Raw genomic sequence first — 26,847 nt, 5'->3', positions numbered from 1 at the left:
CTCTGTCCATCAGAGAGAGCAGGATCTCCCAGTGGCCACACATTTTAATTCCACGTCCCATTCCCATTCTGATATGTCTATCCATGGTTTCCTCTACTGTCAAGGTGAAGCCACACTCAGGTTAGAGGAACAACACCTTATATACTGGCTGGGTAGCCTCCAACCTGATGGCATGAATATTGATTTCTCTAACTTCCATTAATGTCCCTCCTCCCCTTCTTACCCCATCCCTGATATAGTTTTTTTCCCCCTCTCTTTTTTTTCTCTTTCTCTCTCTGTCCATCATTCTGCCTATTCTCCATCTCCCTCTGGTGCTCCCCTCCCCTTTCTTTCTCCCTAGGCCTCCCGTCCCATGATCCTTTCTCTTCTCTAGCTCTGTATCCCTTTTGCCAATCACCTTTCTGGCTCTCAGCTTCAGCCCACCCCCTCCGGTCTTCGCCTATCATTTTGTATTTTCCTCTCCCCCTCCTACTTTCAAATCTCTTACTATCTTTCCTTTCAGTTAGTCCTGACGAAGGGTCTCGGCCCGAAACGTCGACAGCGCTTCTCCCTATAGATACTGCCTTGCCTGCTGCGTTCCACCAGCATTTTGTGTGTGTTGCTTGAGTTGGGATGAAACAGTGGGGAGAAGTGATGAGATGAAGAGGTGGAAAAAGATTGACAAACAAGAAAAGAGGAGATCAAAAAATTGTGAGAAGAATTTAAATGATTCTGGAATTACCACATCCTCTTACTGTTGCGACAGTTAATGCAAGCCAATGAGGTGAAGATAGGGAGGTCTCACGAAGGGAAGCGATAACAAGTAAAAGGAATGAAAAAAGTCAGAAAGGAGGTGCAAAATTATAGAGCTGAGTACACAGGAAAAACCAAAATGCTAATTACAAAAGAGATTGCACCTAGGGTATCAATACATTAAGAACCAACTACCTCAAAGGCTGCTTGGTTGAGATGGAGATGCTTAGGACAACCTGTGGATGCGGCCTGGTTCCGCTGGCATGCTTTCTGCAATTTGTGAGTAATGAACCCCTCCAAGCTGCAAAATTCTGCCTGACATCGGCCGCATTTATGAACATCATGTTCTTCTGCAAAAAAAGATCCAAGAGTTAACACAATGAATAAGCTCTAGCATTGCAAACATTACTTAACTCAAATCAATGTTTTCAGTAAGCACAGAGTCAAGCAAAGAATAAAAAAGGTTAAGAGACAGATAACTCATCATTCAAGCAAATTCATCATCCAACCAAATTCAAAAATCGGTTTGAAGACTGAACAGCTGACAGTGTTCCTGTAGCATGGTTGTACTGAGAAGACAGCAAATTAATTGTAGTTCACGTGCAACAAACTTAGGAAGAGGAGGCTGAAAGGGGATGATGCGACACAGAGAGATGAAAACAGTAACTAAATATATACCGTTCGTCAGAAATCACAAGAGAAATGAAAGTTTGAATTACAGAGTTCTTACGAGATGTATATAGAACAGTTAATTTCATAATGTTAGAATGAAGGGCAAGGCTGTCAGCATTAGTGAGTCCTGGCTGATGAGGGATATTAAAGGTCTGGTCAGGAAAAAAGTGGCATGTCAGATATAAGCAGCTTGGATCAAGAAAAACCCTTCATGATTATGCAGGACTTAGAAGTACTCTTGAGTAGGAAATAGAGAGAGCAGAAATAATACCAGAGTTATATCTTCGTAAAATCCTACAAGATTCCATAAGTACATTAAGAACAAATGGTATCTAGAGAGACAATAGAATTCATTCAGGATCAGTGTGGTCATCTATGTGTGGAGTCACGGAAGGTCTTAAATGAAAACATCTTATCTGTATTTAACCTGGAGAAGGTTATGGAAGCTAGGGAATTAATGGAAGGAAACGGCGTTGTCCTGAAACATATTGATATTACAAAAGGAAAGTTTTGGTAGGTCTTGAAGCACTTGAATATGGATAAATCCCTGGAGCATAACCAAGCGTTTCTTTCAATGTTTTCAGAAGCAAAGAAAGAAATTGCTGGGCTCTGGCACAAATTTTTGTAATTCCTTGAGCTTTTCAAAGAGGTAATGAAGACAAATGATGAGGGCACAGTGGCCAACATTGTTAATGTGGACTTTAGCAAGGCTTTTGACAAGAATGCAAATTTGCCAATGCCACCAATACTGCTGGTATTCCCAAATCAACTGGGAAAGTGGGCAAATAATGGCAGATGGAATTTAACTCATTCATGTAGAGTGAAGTATTTTGGAAGGTTAAACCCGGACAGGATGTGCACAGTAAATGACAGGCACGGGATAGTATTATAGAACAGAGAGACCGAGAAATTTCACGCACTTGGTTCCCAAAAAGGCTGAGATGATGCAGGTAAACACAATGAAGGTACATGGCACATTTGGCTTCATCAGATAAGAGATTGAGTAAACACGAGGAAATCTGCAGATGCTGGAAATTCAAACAACAACACACACAAAATGCTGGTAGAACACAGCAGGCCAGGCAGCATCGATAGGGAGAAGCACTGTTGACGTTTCAGGAGATTGAGTATAAGGGTTAGGACATCATATTACAACTATAAATGGCATTTAGTGGAACGGCACCTGGTGTATTGTGTGCAGTACCGGTTGCCTTGCCATAGGAGGGATGTGATTAAGATAGAGAAGATGTATGTATGTATGTTATTAAGACTGGAGGGAAACTTATAAGGAAAGTTTGGATAGGCTGGCACTGTCTTCTGTGAAGCAAAGGAAACTGGAAAAGGAAAGGAAAATTGTGATAAAGATGAAAATGGTTTATTAGTGTCACAGGTATCAAGATATAGTAAAAACATTTAGTTTTGCATCACACACAAAATGCTGGTGGAACGCAGCAGGCCAGACAGCATCTATAGGGAGACGCGCTGTCGACATTTCGGGCCAAGACCCTTCGTCAGGTTTTGCATGCTATCCAGACAAACCATTTCAAACAGAAGTACAGTGAGGTAATACAATGGAAAAGGTAGAATGCAGAATATAGTGTTATGCAGGTAGGCAATAAGGTGCAAGAACCACAGTGAGGTAGACTAATGGATCAAGAGTTTATCCTTAAAGTACAGGTAGGCAAAAGAAATATACTTTAAATGACAAGGAATTGAGGAATAGAAGGACTTTCATTAGATATATAATGCACAGATAGCAGTGCAAATTTGTGAATATCTTTGAAATTAAAGTGAATCAACTCTGTAAGGTACAGATTGCAAACATTACATTTGTACTGTTTCTACTTGACCAAGAGGTCAACCTTCTTCCTTTACATTTGTTTTAAATGCCTTATGGACATGACCATTCAATCCAGACTGGATTACACTTCAGTGCACTAATACTAATTGTTATAGGTGTTACCTTACGAATAGAATATAAACCTGTGCCCACACTCACATGATCACCAAAGTCTATGAGTTATTTAAAGCTGTTTCTCCGGAGTTTGCAACTCAGCAACATTTGGTTGGAATATTTACCTATTATTTTGTAGTTATATCTACGTGCATGCATTTATTAAAGAGCTTGTAGCCAATGGCACAAATAAATTAATCATACCTAAACAAACCCTAGATTAGTCTACAATTCCTTTGTGGAAGCCAAAATTTCCTTCATGGTTGAAGACAATGAAACACAAAAGCACAATCACTGCTTCTTAAAAGATAAAGCTTGATTTTCATGCTTTGTACTTGACCGTGCAGCCAACACTCCCCTTCCATCTTCCATAACATTTTAATCCAGAATCTTTCAGAAGAGAAAATAGGAGAAGGAATAGGTCATATAGTCCCTTTGGCCTGCTCCTCATTAAGTTTAATCATGGCTAATCATCCAGACCAGTACCCCGTTTCTGCTTGCGCTTGCTCACGCTCCCCATATCCTTCAATTCCTGTATCATTATGCACTCCTTCTTAAATATGTTTAACATTTTGGCTGCCACTGCCTTCTGTGGTAGGGAATTCCACTGTTCTCCATCCTTCAGGTAAAGAACTTTCTCCTGATCTCGGTTTTAAAATTCACGTATCATGGGACTGTGATCCTTAGTTCTAGACTCTCTAGCTATCAAGAACACCTCTGTCTAACTGGTTTGTATAGTCAAGCTAAAATTTTTATCAGTATCAATGAGATTACCTTCCATTCTTCTAACTTCAGTGAATCTATGCCTAACTAATACAATTTCTCTTCATATGTCAGTACTGCCAACTTCGAAATCAGTCTTGTAAACCGTTGTTAGATTCCATGGCAAGAACATTCCTCCAAAGGTAAGGCGACCAAAATGCATAAAATAAATCCAAAAGGGGTCTCAACCAGTCCTGTACAGATTTGCTTCCTCCTATCACCGTGATCAAGGTCACTAGTTGCAACTAGTGACTGCACTGTGATACTTTCCTTAGTGCAGTTTCAATCACATTTAACAGTTGATTACACTGTCCTTCTATCTCTTTTCTCTCTTTATTGCTGACACCTCTCTATGGCCTCATATCCATTCCAGAGGATGTACATTTTGAATCTGGATTCGTTTGTGTGCCTTTAACATTGTCCACTTTTGAAACAAATGAAAAGGATCAATGTAATGACCGAGTTTGTGCAGCGCATATGTGCACAGTAATGATTGCAGCCTAGCATCTTGCAAATTCACATCAATAGTCCAAACCATCTCTTTGGAACGCATTGTCCTCTTCATTAAACTACAGCTTAACAAAGATTTTGGATATAATCTAAAACCTCAACTTTTGCCCTTTTATCACCAGATATTGTTGATGCCCTGACACTTTTGCTCAAGAGTCAAAAGGCCCACTCTAGAAACTTGAATAAAAATGAATCCAGTGAAGTACAACAGATCATTGTACTATCCAAGATGCCATTTTGGTCTGCTCTTTCAGGTGAATTTACTAAAGAAAAAATGGGTTCAAAGGCAATGTTTAGCCCTCAGTTAACAGCAATGAACAAAATTATATTGTCATTTGCAGACTTCCACTTGCAAAAGCACCAATTATGAGTTGACAACTTGGAGGTCAGCTTCCAAATACATGCATACAGTTGAGCGGTCAGGATCTTTGTTCTGGTTCAATCCTTCCACTTACTGACCTCTTGCTCTGGTTTCCAAGCCCATCACTTAAGTTTGAACCCTTCCAAGCAGCATTAGTTCAGACACAACCCATCCCTCGTACAAGTTCCACTTACCCTGGAAGAAAGCCTGATGATCCACAAATGAAGCCCTCCCTCCCGCTCCAGCTCCTCAGCTACATAATGAACTGCACTACCTTCCCATTTCTTACCTCACTAGCACATGGCATGAGTGGTAAATCTGAGCTCCCTAAAATCATTAGTGCCAATGACCCTTGAGACACAGCCGGTAAATGGCTTTCCCTGTGACAATCAGTAAAAACATACATCAGATGTGTCTTTTTTTTTGAAGATGATCACAATCACAACATCCAAGGTACTTTGACACATCTGCCTCTTCTCAGATTAGGACAATGACATGAGGTTTCATGACTGAAGTCATTTCTCAGCAGGGATATTGTCTGCTCCCAAGGCCCTGTTGCTTTTTAAATAAGCAAATAACCTTTTCAAGTTCTTGAGAATCAGGGCTGGCTGCAAGATTGGTTGTTGTTCAATTAAGTCAAAAATGCTGACACTAAAGGTGAAGCTGAGTATATCTCTGAAGTGCTCCTTCCAGCAGATGCTGGCTGCCTCTCTTCTTGATAAGAACATTAGTTCTTGCCATTAATTGCTTCTCCCAAATAGCCTTTGCAAAGTCCATTGAACTGTCTGGGTTTCAGTGTTAAATCAGTCCTAATGGAAGATCTCAACCTGAAATGATGATTGCCACTGCTTTGTCTCCACAGAGGCATCATGAAATGCTGAGTTCTTCTAGCAGTTTTCTTGGTCCAAATTCTATCATCTGGCTTCTCTTAAGTCTCTATCTGCAGCAGTATTGTGTTTACTGTTAATTTATTCCTGGATCTCATGTACATCCTCATCAGAGTCTCAGTGGTGATGCAGATTGCAACCTGAAACATCACATTTCCTTTTCACCTCACTGCTGAATCTGCTGAGTTCTTCCAGCAGATGGTTTGTTGCTCAACAAACTAATCCTGGTTCTGTTATGTAAAAAAGCTAAGAGCTTCTCCAAAGACCTATCAGATAGCCCACAAGAGCTTTTTTTTCCAGTTTGGGAATAGCAAAACTGATCCTCTTGCAGTAACATTTGTGTTGTTGCTTTTCATTTGCTGCAAAGTAACATAGAAACATAAAAAACCTACAGCACAATACAGGCCCTTTGGCCCACAAAGCTGTGCCGAACATGTCCCTACCTTAGAACTAGGCTTTACCCATATTTTTCTATTTTTCTAAGCTCCATGTAGCCATCCAGGAGTCTCTTATTGTTTCTGCCTCCACCACCGTCGCCAACAGCCCATTCCACGCACACACCACTCTCTGAGTAAAAAACTTACCCCCGACACCTCCTCTGTACCTGCTTCCAAGCACCTTAAAACTCTGCCCTCTCATGCTAGCCATTTCAGCTCTGGGGAAAAGCCTCTGACTATCCACATGATCAATGCCTCTCATTATCTTGTACACCTCTATCAGGTCACCTCTCAACCTCCATCGCTCCAAGGAGAAAAGGCTGAGTTCACTCAACCTATTCTCATAAGGCATGCTCCCCAATCCAGGCAACATCCTTGGAAATCTCCTCTGCACCCTTTCTATGGTTCCCACGTCCTTCCGGTAGTGAGGCGACCTGAATTGAGTACAGTACTCTAAGTGGGAACTGACCAGAGTCCTATATAGCTACAACATTATCTCTCAGTTCTTAAACTCAAGCCTATGATTGATGAAGGCCAATGCACCATACGCCTTCTTAACCACGGAGTCAACTTGAGTAGCAGCTTTGAGTGTCCTATGGACTCGGATCCCAAGATCCCTCTGATCCTCCACACTGCCAAGAGTCTTACCATTAATACTATATTCTGCCATATTTGACCTACCAAAATGAACCACCTCACACTTATCCCAATGAACTTTATCTGCCACTTCTCAGCCCAGTTTTGCATCCTATCAATGTCCTGCTGTAGCCTCTGACAGCCCTCTACACTATCCACAACACTTCTAACCTTTGTGTCATCACCAAATTTACTAACCCATCCCTCCACTTCCTCATCCAGGTCATTTATAAAAATCACAAAGAGTAGGGGTCCCAGAACAGATCCCTGATGCACACCAGTGGTCACCGGCCTCTATGCAGAATATGACCCATCTACAACCACTCTTTGTCTTCTGTGGCAAGCCAGTTCGAGATCCACAAAGCAATGTCTCCTTTGATCCCATGTCTCCTACTTTCTCAATAAGCCTTTCATGGGGTACCTTATCAAATGCCTTGCTGAAATCCATATACACTACATCTACTGCTCTACCTTCATCAATGTGTTTAGTCACGTCCTCAAAAAACTCAATCAGGCTCAGCACAGAGTGGAGTCTACAGTCATTGGTAGCTATGCTAGTCGGGGGGGGGGGGGAGGGTGTGTGTGTGCGTGTGCGTGTGCGTATCACTTATACTTATAACCACTACCTGACATGGTCTCTCTGGAGATACAGGTGTCGGTTATCTCTAGAACATGTTCCACATAGTAGGACAACCCAATTATACATTTCCATTTCCAACATCTCTCTCATCTCTCTTTATTTCTGGAGACAGCTTATATACTGATGTCTATTATAAACCTACAGACTCTCACAGCCACCTGGACTGTACCTCCTCCCACCCATTACTTGCAAAAACACCACCCATTTTACTCAATACCTCTGTCTCCGCCACATCTGCTCCCAGGATGAGGCTTTTCATTCCAGAAAGAAGGAGATGTCCTCCTTCTTCAAAGAAAGGGGCTTCCCTTCCTCCACCATCAAAGCTGCCCTCAACTGCATCTCTTTCATTTCAGGGACGTCTGTTCTCATCCCACCCCGTCTTCCAACCACCCTATCAGGGATAGGATCCCTTTTGTCCTCACAAACCACCCCACCAGCCTCAGCATCCAGCACATAATTCTCCGCAATTTCTGCCATCTCCAATGGGATCCCACTAACAAGCACATCTTTCCCTCCGCCCAACTTTCTGCTTTCTGCAGAGATCGTTCCGTACGCAACTCCCTTGCCCGTTCATCCCTCCCCACTAAACTCCCTCCGGCATTTACCCTTGCAAGCAGAACAAGTGCTAGATCCACCCTTACACCTCCTCCCTCACTACCAGCCAGGGCCCTAAACAGTCCTTCCAGGTGTGGCAACACTTCACCTGTGAGTCTGTTGGGGTCATATATTATGTCTGGTGTTCCCAGTGTGGCCTCCTGTATATCTGCAAGACCCAACGTAGGTTGGGAGACCGCTTCACCGAATACCTACGCTCTGTCCATCAGAACGGGATCTCTCAGTGGCCACCCATTTTAATTTCACTTCCCATTCCAATATGTCTATCAATTACCTCCTCTACTGTCGCAATAAGGCCACACTCAGATTGGAGGAAAAACACCTGGGTAGCCTCCAACCTGATGGCAGGAACCAATTTCTCGAACTTCTGCTAATGGCCCCCCCTCACCATTCCCCACCTTCTTTTCCCTCTCTCACCTCATCTCCTTGCCTGCTCATTGCCTCCCTCTGGTGCTCCTCCCCACTTTCCTTTCTTCCATGACCTTCTGTCCTCTCCTATTAGATTCCCCCTTCTCCAGCCAGCATCTCTTTCACAAACTTCCCAGCTCTTTAATTCACTCCTTCCCCTCCTGGTTTCCCCTAACATCTTACGTTTCTCCCTCCCCTCCCCCCCCATTTTTTAAACCTTACTCATCTTTTTTTCCAGTCCTGCTGAAGGGTGTTGGCTCAAAATGTTGGCTGTACGCTTTTCCAGATACTGCCTGGCCTGCTGAGTTCCTCCAGCATTTTGCGTGTGTTGCTTGGATTTTGAGCATCTGCGGATTTTCTCTTTGTGAGTAGATTTCCATCATGGTTATTAAAGATCATCTTGTCTCCCTCTGAGAGGCAGCTCAGGAATTTTTCCAAGTTGAAGTACTAACTTTCCTTGGAGTCATTTGCTTCCACAATTATGCATTGATGACCACAGAACACTGATTCAATGTGACCATAAACCAGATGATCATGAGGGTCACTGATTCCACAAAGAAAGTTAGCTAAGTTGGACTAGCTTATTCATATTGGCAAAGTCCAATACATGAAGACAGGTTCCTAATAGGATTTGACTTTTCAAAAGGTCAAGTATCTACTATCTTGCTATTTGAACTGGGCATTTTCTGTCCAATTAAATTGGTTTATTATTGCCATACGTACAGAGATACTTGACATGCCATCTGTTCTGCCCACAAGAAACTATGGAGAGTTGTTTTACAAGCCATGCAGGAAGCTCATTTCGAACATAAGAGTTAGTACAAGGGAAAATTAGTAACAGAATGTAGAATACCATGCTGAGTTTCAGAGAGTGCAGTGCAGGTAAATATTAACATGCAACCTAAGATTCTGTGAAAACCTCTTGTAAATGAGAGGGGTCAGTGGAGAATGGCCTGACTGGTTCAAGCTGACAGAAAGGCAACAGTAACTCAAATAACCATGTGTTTAGAACAGAGGTAGCAGAAGAGCATCTCTGAATGCACAACATGTTGAACCTTGAAGTGGACGGACTACAGCAGTAAACCACAAACATACTCTCAGTGGCCATTTCATTCGGTACAGGAGGTACCTAATAAAGTGTCTACTGAATGCAGATTGTGAAGGCAAAAGTTCATCCTTATCATACAAGAGGTTTGGTCACGAATACCATAATAGCAGGATTACTGATCTGAAACATGGTAATACAGGCTAGTCCTGACGAAGGGTCTCGGCCCGAAACATCGACAGCGCTTCTCCCTATAGATGCTGCCTGGCCTGCTGGTTCCACCAGCATTTTGTGTGTGTTGTTGTTTTAATACATGTTTTAAAGTTTTTGTATCTCCTGCTCAATGGAAGGGGAAAGAAGAGAGAATATTCAAGATGGGTGAGGTTGCTGATCATGCTAGCTGCTTTTTAAAGTGTTAAAATGAAAGTTCAGGGAAGGGAGGCTGGTTTTTATGATGTGCTGAGCAGTGTCCACAACTCTCCATAGTTTCTTGTGGTCTTGCGGGCAGAACAGATGCTATACTAAGCTGTGATACATCCAGGTAGACTGTATCTATAGAAACCTGTGAGGGTAAAAGGGAACATTTCAAAATTCCTTAGCCTTCTGAGGAAGTAGACACGAATATGCTTTCTTGTCCATGGCGTAAACATGGTGGTATCTAGTCACACTTTGGAACCTAAAGCTCTTAACCATCTCCGCCTCAGCACTATTGATGCACGTGGGAGTATATATTCTACCCCATTTCCTGAAGTCAATGACCAGTTCATTTGTTTTGTTGACATTAGAACATAGAAAAACCATAGAAAACCTACAGCACAATACAGGTCCTTCGGCCCACAAAGCTGTGCTGAATGTGCCCTTACCTTAGAAATTACCCAGGTTTACCCATAGCCCTCTATTTTTCTAAGCTCCATGTACCTGTCCAGGAGTCTCTTAAAAGACCCTATTGTATCCACCTCCACCACCGTCGCCGGCAGCCCATTCCACACACTCACCACTCTCTGAGTAAAAAACTTACCCGACATTTCCTCTGTACCTACTTCCAAGTACCTTAAACCTGTGCCCTCTCACATTAGCCATTTCAGCCCTGGGAAAAAGCCTCTGACTATCCACAGGATCAATGCCTCTCATCATCTTATACACCTCTATCAAGTCACCTCTCATCCTCCTTCACTCCCAAGAAAAAAAGGCCGAGTTCACTCAACCTATTCTCCCCAATCCAGGCAACATCCTTGTAAATCTCCTCATTCTATGGTTTCCACATTGAGGGTAAAGTTGTTGCCATGACAACATGCCATTAGGCTATCTCCTTCCTGTCCTACACATTGTTATTTGAGATCCAGTCCACGATGGTGGTGTCATTTGTGAACATATAACTGGAGCAGCATCAAGTCACACAGGTGTGAGTGCATAGATAATTGAGAGCTGAGGACATAGCTTTGTGGAGGATGATCACTGCTGCCTATCCTTACTGACTGCAGTCTGTTGATCATGAAGTCAAGGATCTACTTGCAGAGTGGGGTGCTAAACCCTTGGTCTAGAAGCACCATGCTGGTTCTGGATTTCATTTTGGCATTCAACACAATTGCCCCAGTGACCTTGGTGAACAAACTCCTTACTCCTCAGTCTAAATACACCAGTGTTGCTGAGTGTTGGACTTCCTAACCAAAGATCTCACATAGACAGGATGTACAACTGCTCCTCCCTCACCAACATCCTCTGCATGGGGGCCTTCCCAGGCCTATGTGCTGAACCCACTGATGTTTACTCTACTTACACGCGAATGCACGGCCAAACACCCAAGTAATCACATTGTCAAGTTCACCAATGACATGACAATAGTAGGACTCATCACCAACAACAACACAACGGCCTACAGAGAGGAGGCAGAAGAGCTTGAGGCCTGGTGCCAGGCTAATGACCTCTTCCTCAAGTCAATAAGACAAAAGAGATGGTTATCAACTTCAGGAGAACTCGCTCCGCTCACACCCTCTTTACAGTGGTGGCATAATAGTAGAAACAGTGAGCAGTTTCACACTTCTGGGGTGCCTGTTTCTCATGGACCCAAAACACATTCTACACAATGGGGAATGCTCACCAACACCTCTGCTTTCTGAGGAGTCTGAAGACAGCTGGACTATACACATCAATACTGACATCCGGACTTCCGGTAAGATGCCGATTGTTTAGCTGCTCCGAACTTTTGTTCCGTTACTGTCGCTACCTTTGCACTAAATGTCTCCATTTTTTAAACCTTAGTTAGGAATTATTTCGGTATCTCTTACTTGCCTGTGAATATATCTAACTTACAATGTCTAGCAAGAGTTCTAAATCCGGAAGAAGCTATGACCCCGTCGGACGAGACGATGGTTGCGCTGGGAAAGCTCCGAGACGAAATCTTAAAGGAATTTAAAACCGCTTTCAAACAGTTAGAAGACAAACTGGATCGGATCAACGATAAAGTGGACAAACATGCTGAACACTTATCTCGCATCGATTCGACTTCTGAAGATTTAGAAAGTCGTGTTCGAGACTTGAAGACTCTCTGTTCCAGCTTAGAGGAAAAATCTAATAAACTTCTTTCCAAAATGGTGGATCTCAAAAATCGTAGCAGACGCTGCAACATCAGAATTCTGGGATTACCAGAGGCGACTGAAAAGGGACCAACCGTGAAGTTTTTCGCCGAGTTTCTCTGTGAGTTATTCGGGAAAGATTTGCTTCCGAAGCCGCCCGAGCTCGAACGGGCACACAGGGTTTACGTTTCCCCCGGAATTCTGGGCTCCCGTCCGCGACCAGTAATCTTGTGTTTCCATCAATACCAGGTAAAACACAGTCTGATTGTGGAGGCACGTCGCAGAGGTTCTTTTTCTTTCCAGGATACAACCATTCGCTCTGTGGAAGATTTTGCACCCCAGACCTTAAAGATGCGCGCTGAGTTTAAAGGCGTAATGAAAGTGCTTTTTGATCGTGGTTTCAAACCTTCCCTTCGTAACCCTGCTGATCTACGAATCAAGCTTAATACCGGGGAATTCAAGTGGTTCAAATCAGCAAAGGAAGCTGAAGCATTTGTGGCAAGTCTTCCGGCTATCCAGTCATCTTTGGAATCTGATCGGACCTCCTAAAATGGTGGATAAGTAATCTTCGTAGTAAAATTACTTTCTCTGGACTCGGAATTCACTTGAATCACTCAGACATTATTCATTGAAACTTTAAGGGCTGTTGACAATCTCTCCCGGGATGTGGTGTGTGTGTAACCTATTTTTATTCTTGTATAACTTTACCTACAGAGTTCTACAACTAATTCTAACTTGTTTTGGAGGTCCAAAGTCTTTAGTGAAGGCCTCCCTGTTTGTCGGTTCACAGTTCAACTGCTGATTTATTTTTCCTTTGCTTTAAATATTTATTTATTTTATCTTTTTCTTTTCTTCACCACTTTTTTCTAATCTCTGAATTTTTTTCTCCCTTCTCTGTAAATGGTTGATACTCGTCTTGAATTTATAATTTTCCCCTTCCCTTTCTTTTTTCTTTTTCCTTCTTACCTTTTTTTTTCCCTTTCTCTTACTTTATTCTTCTATAATTTTTCGTGGGTAGGTTAGTTTTGGTTTTCTTCCGATTTTCTCTGTATTAAGTTGTATATTTCTGCAGAAGGTGTTCTAATCTGTAGTTATGTTTTCTAGTGCATAAACTAGTTATTATTTGCTATAGTATTTATACGGAACTGTTGTTAATGACACAGATCTGGAAGTTGTATTTGGGTTAATTTTTTTGGTAGAGCTAGCTACTTGTTTTGGTAGCCGTCTAGTTTTGGGTTGTGCGGCTGGGGTGGGTTTTCCAGTTCCAACATCTCTTTATTGCTTAGGACATGTTTATAATTTGACCTTACGAATCTATGTTTACATCTCTGCTCCCAGACTGCTATTGTACTGCTTGATTTTTTATATGCCTGCTGCCTTTTATGCATTAGTAATTGATAATGGCTAGTGCACTTAAATTTGTGAGCTGGAATGTAAAGGGACTGAACCACCCTGTTAAAAGGAGGAAGGTATTCTCACATATTAAACAACTCAAAGCTGACATTGCTTTCCTCCAAGAAACTCATATTCGTTGTTTTGATAACTCCTGGCTTCTGTCAAAGTGGGCGGGTCAGCATTTTCATTCATCCTTTGCCGCTAAAGCTAGGGGAGTTTCCATTCTTATTAACTCAAATATTCCTTTTGAACTCCATAATAAAATATCTGATACAAATGGCCGTTTTATTATTGTTTCTGGTAAACTATATAACACTAAAGTTGCACTAGCAAACCTGTATGCCCCCAACTTTGATGATGCTAACTTTTTTGAACGGTTTTTTTCCTCACTATCAGACTTAAACTCATACTCTCTTATATTGGGTGGTGACTTCAACTGTTGGTTGGATCCTAAACTGGACCGATCGTCCTCTGTTACCAGATCACCTACTAAATCTGCCTTAGCTATTCAATCATTTCTCTCTAATTTTGGTATCTCTGATATATGGCGTTTCCTCCATCCTACGGAGAGAGATTATTCTTTTTTCTCACATGTTCACCATATCTTCACTAGAATTGACTATTTCTTACTCGATAACCAACTTATCCCATTTGCCCACTCTTGTGACTATCAGAGTATACTGATCTCTGACCATGCCCCAATTACCCTCTCTCTGAACTTTCCTGGTCTCCCTCAGAGGAACAAACACTGGCGGTTCGATTCAACTTTACTATCGGATGAGGATTTCGTAAAATTTATTAAGGACCAGATAACCTTTTATTTTAACACTAATACATCACCTGAAGTGCCATCCCAGATTGTCTGGGATGCCATGAAAGCATATCTGAGGGGTCAAATAATCTCTTACACAGCAAATCTCAACAGAAGATCCCGTGCAGATCGAGCAGACCTCATTAACCAGATTAAAGATTTGGATCAAATATATGCCCAAACTAAGAACCCTGAATTATACAAGAAGCACGTTGAACTCCAAACTAAATTTAACCTTCTGTCCACTCAACCTGTCGAACGCCAACTTCTCGAAAGCAAGGGCCACTTTTACATTCATGGGGATAAGTCTGGTAAATTCCTAGCCAATCAGCTGAGGCGTTCCAAAGCCAAACAACATATTACAAAGATCCGGAAGGAGAACGGAGACTTTACATCGGATCATTTAGAAATTAATGACGCATTTAAAAATTTTTATTCTCGGCTTTATTCCTCTGAATCCCTGAATGACAATATCTCTGTGGATCAATTTTTACAGAATCTGAATATCCCCTCACTTTCATCTGATTTCAAAGCCAAACTCAATGCGCCTATATCACCAGAAGAAATATCTTTTGCAATTTCTGCACTGTCCTCAGGGAAATCTCCTGGACCTGATGGGTTCCCTGTGGAATTTTATAAATCATTCTCTTCACTTCTTTCTCCTCAGTTACTTTCAGTATTATCTGACTCGTTTAATTACGACAAATTGCCACCCTCTTTCAATGAGGCATCTATTATTCTTCTTTTAAAAAAGGGCAAAGACCCAACAGAGTGTTCCTCGTACAGGCCGATCTCTCTGCTCAATGCTGATGTAAAGATCTTAGCTAAAGTGTTGGCTCATAGATTAGAAACCGTTATTCCCTCCATTATCTCTGATGACCAAACAGGCTTTATTAAAAACCGTCTCCCTTTTTTTAACATTCGGCGTCTATTTAATATTTTATACTCAGTTCCAACTGGGACTCCTGAATGTGTTATCTCCCTTGATGCGGAGAAAGCATTTGACCGTATAGAGTGGAACTACCTTTTTGCAGTCTTAGAAAAATTTGACCTCGGCCAAAGTTTCATCTCTTGGATCCAATTGCTGTACCTGTGTCCTACTACTTCTGTTCTAACTAATTTTCAGAAATCCCAAGTATTTAATCTCAAACGTGGCACCCGTCAGGGATGCCCCTTAAGTCCCTTTCTCTTTGATTTGGCTATAGAACCTCTGGCGATAGCATTTCGAAATTGTCCTGAATTGACCGGGATTTGGAGAGAGGGTGTTGAGCATAAAGTTTCTCTCTATGCTGATGACTTATTACTCTTTCTCTCAAATCCGTCTACATCCTTACCTCTAATGTTATCACTTCTTGACCAGTTTAGCCAGATCTCTGGCTATAAACTCAACTTACATAAGAGTGAACTTTTCCCAATTAATAAAGAAGCACAAGAACTATATTTCGTGATCTCCCTTTTAAAGTAGTCCATAATCAATTTACTTATCTTGGAATTACAGTCACAAGGAAGTTTAAAGATCTCTTTCGTGAAAACTTTGTCAATCTTTCATATGCTATAAAACAGAGTCTGGTACAATGGTCACCTCTATCTATGTCCTTGGTAGGTCGTATTAATGTTGTTAAAATGTATGTTCTCCCCAAATTTTAATACTTATTTCAATCTATCCCAATTTTTATTCCTAAATCTTTTTTTGATTCCTTAGACTCTATTATTTTGTCATATCAGTGGCAGAATAAGCGCTCTAGAATTAATAAAATCCACCTCCAAAAATCTAAAAAAGAGGGTGGCATGGCTTTACCTAACTTTCGCTTATATTACTGGGCAGCTAATATACGTTGTACTGCCTTCTGGTCTTTCTTCCACGGTCAACCCGAGTGCCCTAACTGGGTGGCAATGGAGTTGAGCTCCACTAAAGAATTATCTATATCTGCACTTCTTGGCTCTGCACTCCCTAGCAGTCTGCCCAGATCAATAGCTAATCCTCTGGTCAGACACACTTTGCGTATATGGGCTCAGTTCAGGAAATGCTATGGTTTCCAGGGGTTTTCCGTTTCTAGCCCTGTCGCACATAATCACCTTTTTTTACCTACTACGTACGATTCAGCATTCCATGTTTGGTACAGGAAGGGCATTAGACATTTTGAAGATCTCTTCATTGATAATCGCTTCGCTTCTTTTCAGCAGCTCTCCGTTAAGTTCAACCTGCCTAACGCTCACTTTTTCAGATATCTCCAAATCCGACACTTTACTGCTCCTTTAATTCCTAACTTTCCTGAAATGCCTGCAAAAAATGCTATGGACCTATTTCTTTCCATTAATCCACTAGGTAAAGGTTTAATTTCAATTATCCGAGATAAACTAGCAGCCTTACGACGGGCCCCTGGGGATAAAATTAAAATGGCCTGGGAGCAGGATTTAAATAGCTCCTTATCCGAGGAGAGCTGGGACTCAGTTCTCAAATCGGTTAACTCAACCTCTCTTTGTGCTCGCCGTTGCCTTTTACAGTTTAAGATTGTTCATAGAGCCCATTTGTCTAAATCTAAACTATCTCGATTCTACCCTGGCATTAGTCCGCTCTGTGATAAATGCAAGAGGGGCGAGGCCTCTCTCATCCACATGTACTGGTTCTGTCCTAGCTTGGAGAAATTCTGGAAAGATGTCTTCACTACATTATTGGGTATTCTGAATCAGCACCTAGAACCTAACCCCTTAATTGCTCTGTTCGGTTTTTGGGGCGAGACAGATTTATGTCTGGGTCCGACCAAATGCCGAATACTATCCTTTGCCTCTCTCCTGGCGAGACGCTTGATCTTCCTTAGATGGAGAGATGTTGCCCCGCCCACTCATGCGCAATGGCTTAACGACATTATGGCCTGCTTGGACCTCGAAAAAATTCATTATTCAGTTCTTAATTCGGATCTAAAGTTCCATAAGGTTTGGGGACCTTTTATCGAGTACTTTCATAACCTTCCTCTTGACTAGGGTTTTTTTTTTCTTCTTTTCGGTCTCTTGCTTTCAGCTCCCTTTTTTTTTCTGGTAGTAGGCATTATTATCCTCTGTTACTAAGTGTATTCACAGTCTGGGAGTTTGACTGTCCGGACTTATACTCTTTATACTGTGTGATGGTTGGTCTGGAGTTGTTGTTTTTTTCTTGTGTTGTGGGGCTTGGGGAGGACACTAAGCTCACTTGTCTTTAATTTAGGTGCTTTTTTGTTAAATTCTCTTCGTTTGTAGCATATTGTTATTGTATGCTTAATCTTGCACTGTATTAATGCTCCCCATTGGGATTTGGGGTTTTTAATTTTGTAAAATGTTTTGAAAAACTAATAAAAAAATTTAAAAAAAATAAATACTGACATCCTTTTTCAGATTCTCAGTAGAGAGCATCCTAGCATGCTGCATCACTGCATGCTGTGGAAACTGCTGCAGTGGACAAGGCAGCTCTACAACGGGTAGTCAAAACTGCCCAATGCTTTATCTGCACCAGCCTACAAGCCATCAAGGACAGATATACAGTCGGCCCTCCTTATCCGCGCGTTCCACATGCAGATTCAACTAACCGCAAATCAGGAAAACCCAGAAGTTCATCATTGTTCGCCTCGCGTCTCATTCGTTCGCTACTTGTGTTGTGTGCGAGAGGAAAGAGTTTAAGGCTAGTAAGGGATGGCTGGCTGCTATGTAAAGCACTACAGCCTCAAGAACTTAAAGATCACAGGAGAATCCGGATCGGCTGATGCCGAGGTGGCATCAGCATTCCCAGAAGAGCTTCGATGGTTGCGTCTGTACTGAACATGTACAGACTTTTTTTCTTGTCATTATTCCCTAAACAATACAGTATAAGAACTACTTACATAGCATTTACATTGTATTAATCATCTAGAGATGATTTAAAGTATACAGGAGGATGTGCGTAGGTTATATGCAAATACTACGTCATTTTATATAAGGGACTTGAGTATCTGCGTTTTTTGGTATCCGCGGGGGGTCCCAGAACCAATCCCCCGCAGATAAGGAAAGCCAACTGTACAGAAAAGTGCTGGAAAAGGGCCAGTAACATCATGAAAGATCCGACCCACCTTTCTCATGCAGTTTGACCCACTCCCACAACATCCATGCCAGGACCACCAGACTCAGAAACAGTTACTTTTTCCAAGCAAGGCTGATCAACAATTTCACCCACTAAACCACCCCACCACCACTACTTTGTCATTTCCTGCCAGTCACCTTATGAAGACACCCTGTGCCTATATAACTTTATAACATACAATTAATCTGTGCATATATGCTAGCTTACATATATTTATTGTATGTTTTATCATTGTCTTCTTTATCTCATGTGTTTTTTGTACTGCAACTGATCTGGAGAATCAATTGCTTAATTTTCCTTTACACTTGTGTCCTGAAAATGACATCTTGAATCCTGATCCAATAGGAATTCCTCTGTTGCCTTGACCTATACACAAGTAGAAGGTGGCCAGCCAGATGAACAGATTTCCTGAAATTAAGTTGAGGTATGAAATGGTAGACGTTCTTGATGATAGTGTAGCAATGGTTGAGTCCTCTGGCACTGCATATGATGTGGTGATGAGGTCAAGCAGAGATTTCTTCAAGCTACCCTGACTGAAGCCTCTGATACTGGAGAGGTAGTATGGGAGGATAAAGAAGTGGCAAACTCAATAAGTATATTGCATTTGTCTTCACTGTGGAAGACACTGGCTGAAATTCGAGAGGGAACAGGAGTGGAAAAAGTTAGCCCAAAAGATTGTGGAGGCATTAGTAGTGATCTTCCAAGAATTACTAGATTCTGGAATGTTTTCAGAGTACTTGAAAATTGCAAATGTCACTCCACTCTTTTAAGAAGGGAGGAAGACAAAAGAGAGGAAATTATAGGCCAGTTAGCCTACCTCAGAGGCTGGGAGTGTTGGGAATCTATTATTAAGAACGAGGTTTTGGTGAATTTGGAGACCAATGATAAAATAAGCCAAGGTGACTCATAGGAGGCTGCTTAACAAGATTTTATGGTGTTACAGGAAATATACTGGCATAGATAGAGGAATGGCTGACAGGCAGGAGGCAGCGAGTGGGAATAAAGGGGGCCTTTTCTGGTTGGCTGCCAGTGACTAGTGGTGTTCCTCAGGGGTCAGTATTGGGACCGTTACTTTTCATATTGTTTGTCAATGATTTAGATAATGGAATTGATGGTTTTGTAGCAAAGTTTGCAGATGATACAAGATAGGTGGAGGGGTAGGTAGTGCTGAGGAAGCAATGCAATTGCAGAAGGACTTAGACAAATTGGAAGAATGGGCAAAAAGGCTTAGATAGGGTGGATGTTGAAAGGATATTTCCAATAGCAGCAGAGTCATTGCCTCAGCATAGAAGGACGTTCCTTTACAACAGAGATAAGGAGGAATTTCTTTAGAAAGAGGGTGGTGGAATTCATTGCACAGACAGCTGTGAAGGCCAAATCTTTGGGTATATTTAAAGTATAGGTTCTTCATTAGCAAGGGCTTCAAATTTTATGGGAAAAAGGCAGGAGAATGGGGTTGTGAGAGATGATGAATGAGCCATGATGGAATGGTGGAGCAACCTATCTCTGCTCCTATGTTTTATCGTCCTATTTCAAGCCACAATACCCATGTCAGAGTACCGGTTCCTAAGCTATAATATCAGTTTGACACTTGGAGTGTCGATGAGGGGTTCGGGACAGTGGATTTGAAGCTGTCTATGCGAGATTTGGAGACATACAGCATCATTGGGTGTATTTAAGGAAGAGCTTGATAGGTTCTTGATTGGACCAAAGGTTACAGGGAGAAGGCTGGGGAGTGGAGCTGAGGAGGGGGGAAAAAAAAGGATCAGTCATGATTAAATGGCGGAGCAGACTCAGTTGGCCAAATGGCCCAATTCTGCTCCTATGTCTTATGGTCTAATGGAAATAGCTCCTTTCACCCACAAAGCCCACACCAACCATCAAGCATCACTTTATACAAATTCTAAATGATCCAAAGTTATCTCCCCAGATTCTCATTAATTCCCTCCAGATTATATCACCTATCTAAACATTAGGACCAATTAACTGATCAATCAATCTTTCAGGGCAGGTGGAAATTGGACAGAAAATCCAAGCAATCACACGGAGAACATTCAAACCACAAACAAACAGCACACCTGATCAAAGAAAAAGTAAAGAATAAAAAGTTTGTTTGAGGACCTCTTCAAATGTAGTGAAAGCAGAAGAGACAGATGTTTAGATTTAGAGACCTGCAGAATTTAATGCCTTGGTAGCTGAAATCACAGTCAGCGAACACAGTTGGTAGGCTGTGATTTAGCAGTTGTAGGACTGGAGAAGGTTATAGAGTGAGTATGTGGTAAGGCCACTGAAGGATATGAAAAAGCTGAAAGTTATGTTCAAGGCATTGATCTGCTGCATCTATGTCTTGTTGTGGGCTTATCCATTAATCAATGAATGAAAATATGCACACTTAATGAAACAAGTAGACAAAAGTTTTGCATATCATGTCCTTTCAGAGTAGTTGGGCCGTTGCTAATGTTGATTTAGTAGATGTATTATTTCAATGAACTTGCATTTACATTTGTGCTGTATTACAAAAGCACTTCATAATTAATTATTTATCTAATAAAATGGTTAAAATGTTGGCGGCTATAATTCCTGACCCTTCAAATGATCTCTAAGACTCCATTACATTCATTCACACTATGCTATAAAAAAACAGAATCCCCAATAATGGATCACTCTACTAGAATATCTTGACATTTCTAAATTAAGCAGGTAGCCAAGGCTGACAATATTGCAAAATTAATTGCAAGACAAAGGAAAAATTTATATTGAGAGATTTGAACAAACTTTGTTTGTCTTTAAGTGTTTCACCCTTCTTAAGCATTTCTGAAATGGCAATCAGCCATTGTGATTGTAAAGCAGTTAACTCAGCAGCAAATTCTGGTCCCCTACATAACCAGAAAGAGCAGTTGTGAGGGGGAAATAATGATGGGCATGCAGTGGCCTACTAGAGAACTGGAAACGGGAGACCTAAGATGGTAAGAGATCACTCCAATAAAAGAACAGCTCTCTCTCTCTCTCCCTCTCCCAGTGTTGTCTCCAGAAACGGGATCAAGCAGCTGGATGCAAGTTGGAGCTGAGGGAATAGGACAATCACAGCGCATAGGACTGACCCCGGTGAAGAGATGACTATAGCTGAGGCCAGCCCGAGGGGAAAGTTGGAGCAGGTAAAATCAATTGATGCCTGAGGATGATAATCAAGAAGTGCGGGGTGGCAGGCGATCCCATGGGTATCGAGGGAGTGGAGGTGGCTGGCCAGTAAAAGAGAGATGGGGATCCAGTGTGTGGAGCCCCTCATCCCAGGGGAGGAGGTGGGGCAACAGAAGCAGTAGTGAGTGGGAGGCGTTATTAATGGGGATGTGGCGGCAAGTTCCCCCCCCCACAAGGGGACAGCGTGTGGGGTGGCGCACAGAATATCTTCATTGGAGAAGACGGGAGCCGGAATCCTGCTTCAACCACTGAGGCAATCCCACATAAACCGGCCTCTCCTCACCCCGTGCCCGATAGCGTGGAAACGCAACCCTGGCCTTGACCCCTCCAGACCGGGTGTCTCTATAACAGCCGGGGCCTATGGTCTCCACCGGCACAAAGCCCCGGAGTGGCGTTACCTTCCTCCCCACCGGCACCTCTCAGGCCCGCCGCTCGCTGCCCGTCTGCCGTATTCTCAGAATTCATCAGGACTTCCTCTCACTTGTCGCAAGGAACACAAAATGGCGGATTTACGACCTGCCGCCAAAGGTGGAGCCAGCCGGGAGTCCTGCGTGCCGTACTGCGGCTGCTCTGCGCCGGGAGAGCTGGGAGTTGTAGTTTGTACGCCTTGGCACCCCGGCACAACGTTAGGAATGGAATTTTATGTATGCAATGCCGAAAATTATTTGTAAATATTCTTTATAATTGGAGTGCTGCCAATTATAGAAGTGTTTATTTTAAATATAGGATTCATTTTCCCTGACTACCTTTTTAAAGAAGAAAATTGGGAGTTGAAGTACACTGTATAAATACTGATGAGTGAAAGGGAAGAAATATACTATAAGACAGTAAAATTTCTAAGGCAGGAAATAAAATCAATGTATATCCTACCTGCAGGTGAATTACACGAAATGCACAATACTTGTTAGATTTTCATCCTATTTGAATTTTGAAAATAATAACTTTTTTATCTTGAACATCAATGCCTCCAATGGAAAATAAAATCCATTGAAAATACAGTGGATTCCAGTTTATTGGGCTATTGGTTGATCAGAGCAGCTGCTTATTTGGAACAACTCTTAAAGAACAAAAACTAATTCAGAAACTAGCTGGGATTCCCTTTGTTTATTCAGGATTCTGTGCAGCTCAGTTGGAACACAGGAGACTAATACTGATTCAGATGCGTGCTCTTGTACGGCCACTAAACACTACTATGCTTAGAGCGAGCAGTTGTAAATAGCATCAGTTGCGTGTGCTTGTGTTCAAAAAGCAGTATTTAAGCAGTAAATCAATTCGGAACAGTTTTGCTCTCTGCAGTTTCAAACATTCAGGCTTGGAGATGCAAGAAATGGCCAGGCGTGGAAATAAACAATTTCACTATTTCAGCAAGTTAGGGACTATGAAGAATTTAAAGGTGTAAACAATCATCTTGAATGTTACAATGAAAATAAAGATTTGGGGAATGGAATGGTCAAAAGCATTGTTTAAAGGTAGTCTATTAACTCCACTAGGTGTCTGCACTGATTTTGTTCATTAAGCATCAGTCAAAAGAATACAGCAGATGAATTCCTCATCAATAATAATTAGGAATTAATACACAGTTTTATAGTACTATTGATAGCATTCAAATTTGTTCTGTTTTTCATTTAAATACATTTTTAAATTTATTATTCATTTATGGGATGTGAGCATCGTCAGCTAGGCCAGCATTTATTACCCATCCCTATTTGCCTTTGAGAAGTGGTGATGAGCTGCCTTCTTGAACTGCTGCAGTCCCTGAGGTGTAGGTACACCTACCGTGCTGTTAGTGTGGGAATTCCATTTCTTTAACCCAGCGACAATGAAGGAATGGCGATATGTTTCCAAGTCAGGATGGTGAATGACTTGGAGGGGTATTTCCAAGTGGTGGTGTTCCCAATTATCTGCTGTCCTCATCCTTCTAGATGGTAGTGGTCAATGGTCTGGAAGGTGCTGCCTTGGAGAAAGTAACTGTTTCTGTGTCTGGTGGTCCTCGCATGGCTGTTGTGCAAGTGGGACAAACAGTGCATGAGAAAGGTGGGTGGGATCAGCTGCAACTGATGGTCGATGGAGTAGGGATTGGATGCTTGTGGAAGGGGTACCAATCAAATGAACTGCCTTGTACTGGATGATGTCCAGCTTCTTGAGTGTGGATGGAGCTGCACTCATCCAGGCGAGTGACAAATCTTCCATTACACTCCTGACCTGAGCCTTGTAGATGGTGGACAGGCTTTGGGGAATCAGGAGGTGAGTTACACACTGCAGGATTCTGAGCCCTTGACCTGCTCTGGTAGTCACAGTGTTTATATGGCTAGACCAGTTCGGTTTCCTGTCAACGTTAACCCCCCAGGATGTTGACAGTTGGGGATTCGGTGATGGTGATGCCACTGAATGTCAAAGGACGATGGTTAGAGCCTCTCTTGTTGAAGATGTCCATTGCCTGGCACTTGCGTGACTCAAATGTTACTTGCCACTTGTCAGCCCAAACCTGGGTCTTGTCCAGGTCCTGCTGCATTTAGGCACGAACAGCTTCACTATCTGAGTAATCACGAATGGTGCAGAACATTGTGCAGTCATCTGCGAACATCCCTACTTCTGACCTTGTGACAGAAGGAAGGTCATTGATGAAGGATTTATAGATGGTTGATCCTAGGACACTTCCCTGAGGAACTCCTGCAGTGATGTCCTGAGGGTGAGATGATTGACCTCCAACCACCTCAACCATCTTCCTTTCTGTCAGGTATGATTCCAACCAGCAGAGGGTTTTCCCCCTAATTCCCATTGACTCCATTTTTGCTAGGGCACCTTGACGCCACACTTGGTCAAATCCTGCCTTGATGTCGAAGGCTATCACTCTCACCACACCTCTGGCTCTTTGGTCCGTGTTTGGACCAAGGAGGTGATGAGGTCAGGAGCTGAGTGGCCTTGACAGAACCCAAGCTGGTCATCCATAACAGGTTATTGCTGAGTAGATGCTGTATGATGGCACTGTTGATGGCCCCTTCCATTACTTTGCTGATGATTGAGAGTTGGCTGATAGGACGGTAATTGGCTGGGTTGAACTTCTCCTGTTTCTTGTGTACAGGACCTACCTGGGCAATTTTCCACATTGCCGAGTAGATGAAGGTGTTGTAGCTGTACTGGAACAGATTGGCTAGTGGTGTGGCAAGTTCTGGAGCACAAGTCTTCAGGACTACTGCCAGGGATTTTGTCTGGGCCCATAGCCTTCGCAGTACTGTACACAATGCTTTCAGTGTTTCTTGATATCACGTGGAGTGAATAGGATTGGCTGCATACTGATATCTGGGATGTTGGGGACTTCTGGAGGAGGCCAAGCTGGATCATCTACTCGGCACTTCTGACTGAAGATTGTTGCAACTGCCTCTGCCTTATCTTTTGCACAGGTGTGCTGGGCTCCTCTTTCATTGAGGATGGGGATATTTGTGGAGCCTCCTCCTCCAGTGAGTTGTTTGATTGTCCACCACCATTCACGGCTGGATGTGGCAGGTCTACAGAGCTTAGATCTGATCCGTAGGTTGTGGGACCACTTAGCTCTGTCTATTACTTGTTGCTTATGGTGTTTGGCATGCAAGTAGTCCTGTATTGTGGCTTCACCAAGGTGATGCCTCATTTTGAGATATGCCTGGTGTTGTTCTCGGCATGACCAGGTTTGATCCCCTGGCCTGGTGGTAGTGTTAGAGTGGGGGATATGCCAGGCCATGAGGTTACAGATCGTATTTGAATACAATTCTGCTGCTGCTGATGGCCCACAGTGTCTCATAGATGCATGGCTTTGGGCTGCTAGATCTGTTCAAAGTCTATCCCATTAGCACAGTGTTAGTGCCACACAACACAGTGGAGGGTTTCTTCAATGTGGAGATGGGATTTAGTCTCCACAAATACTGTGCGGTGGTCACTTGCTGTCATGGACAGATGCTTCTGCGGTAGGCAGGTTGGTGAGAATGAGGTCAAGTGTGTTTATCCCTCACCACCTGCTGTAGTCCCAGTCTAGCAGCCATATCCAGTATGACCCAACCAGCTCGTTCTGTAGTGGTACAACCAAGCCACTCTTGGTGATGGACATTGAAGTCCCCTGCCCAGAGTATATTCTGTGTCCTCTCCACCCTCAATTTCTCATCAATTAAACAGTACTCAGTTGCTACTCAATTAAACAGTAGTTTGCCTTTTTTATACCTCTTTAGCTATTTACATGAATCTTCGGCTAATTAAGTTGAGTTCAACTTGGAATTTCAGTGAACTAAAGGAAATTGCAGTGGTTTGAGAGAGAAGTTGGTCAAAGTAAGTTGGAAGGAGATGCTGGCAGGGTGATAGCAGAACAGCAATGACGTGAGTTTCTGGGGAAAATGAGAAAGGTGCAGAATAGATTATTCCAAAAATGAAGAAATACACAAATGGCAAGATAGTACAACCATGGCTGACAAGGGAAGTCAAAGCTGATGTAAAAACAAAAGAAGCAAAAATTAGCAGGAAGGTAGAGGATAGTGTATCTTTTAAGAACCTACAGAGAACAACTAAAAGGATCATTAGGAAGGAAAAGATGAAACATGAAAGCAAGCTAGCAAACAATATCAAGGTGGATAGTAAAAGCTTTTTCAAGTATGTAAAAAATAAAAGAGATGAGAGTGGATATAGGGCCACTAGAAAATCAGGCTGGAGAAATAATAATGGGGCCCAAGAAAATGGCAGATGAACTCAGTGAGTATTTTGCATCATTCTTCACTGTGGAAGACAGTGTGTCAGGTGTTGAAGGGTGTGAAGGAAGAGAAGTGAGTACTAATACAAGGGAGAAGGTGCTCAAAAAGCTAAAAGACCTAAGGGTACCTAAGTCACCCGGACCAGATGAACTGCACCCTAGGGTTCTGAAAGAGGTAGCATTAGAGATTGTGGAGGCATTAGTAATGATCTTTCAAAAATCATTAGACTCTGGCATGGTGCCAGAGGACTGGAAAATTGCAAATCTTTAAGAAAAGAGGAAGGCAGCAGAAAAGCAATTACAGACCAGTTAGCCTGACCTCAGTGGTTGGGAAGATGTTGGAGTCAATTGTCAAGGATGAGGTTATGGAGTACTTGGTGACACAGGACAGATAGAACAAAGTCAGAATGGTT

The 26,847-nt window shown here is 42.4% G+C and overlaps 1 protein-coding gene across 5 annotated transcripts in view; it reads right to left on the bottom strand.

Annotated features, from left to right (window-relative positions):
• e4f1 (E4F transcription factor 1) overlaps positions 1 to 22,237 on the bottom strand; it is a 71,365-nt gene extending 49,128 nt beyond the window's left edge. For 4 of the 5 annotated variants that reach the window (XM_073061052.1, XM_073061053.1, XM_073061054.1 and 1 more), the window contains exons 1-2: positions 22,122 to 22,237; positions 928 to 1,082 (exon numbers count right to left, since the gene is read on the bottom strand). In XM_073061052.1, the coding sequence (XP_072917153.1) occupies positions 928 to 1,082; positions 22,122 to 22,188 (222 nt within the window). In that variant the 5' untranslated portion in view covers positions 22,189 to 22,237. Of the gene's footprint in view, positions 1 to 927; positions 1,083 to 22,006 lie in introns of all 5 variants that reach the window. The other variant, XM_073061056.1, reaches the window with a different exon arrangement.
• Positions 22,238 to 26,847: the final 4,610 nt, after the last annotated feature.

Source organism: Hemitrygon akajei, chromosome 11 (assembly GCF_048418815.1).
Source record: "Hemitrygon akajei chromosome 11, sHemAka1.3, whole genome shotgun sequence".
In the NCBI taxonomy this organism is placed as follows: domain Eukaryota; kingdom Metazoa; phylum Chordata; class Chondrichthyes; order Myliobatiformes; family Dasyatidae; genus Hemitrygon; species Hemitrygon akajei.
This window is presented reverse-complemented; position numbering and strand designations above follow the sequence as displayed.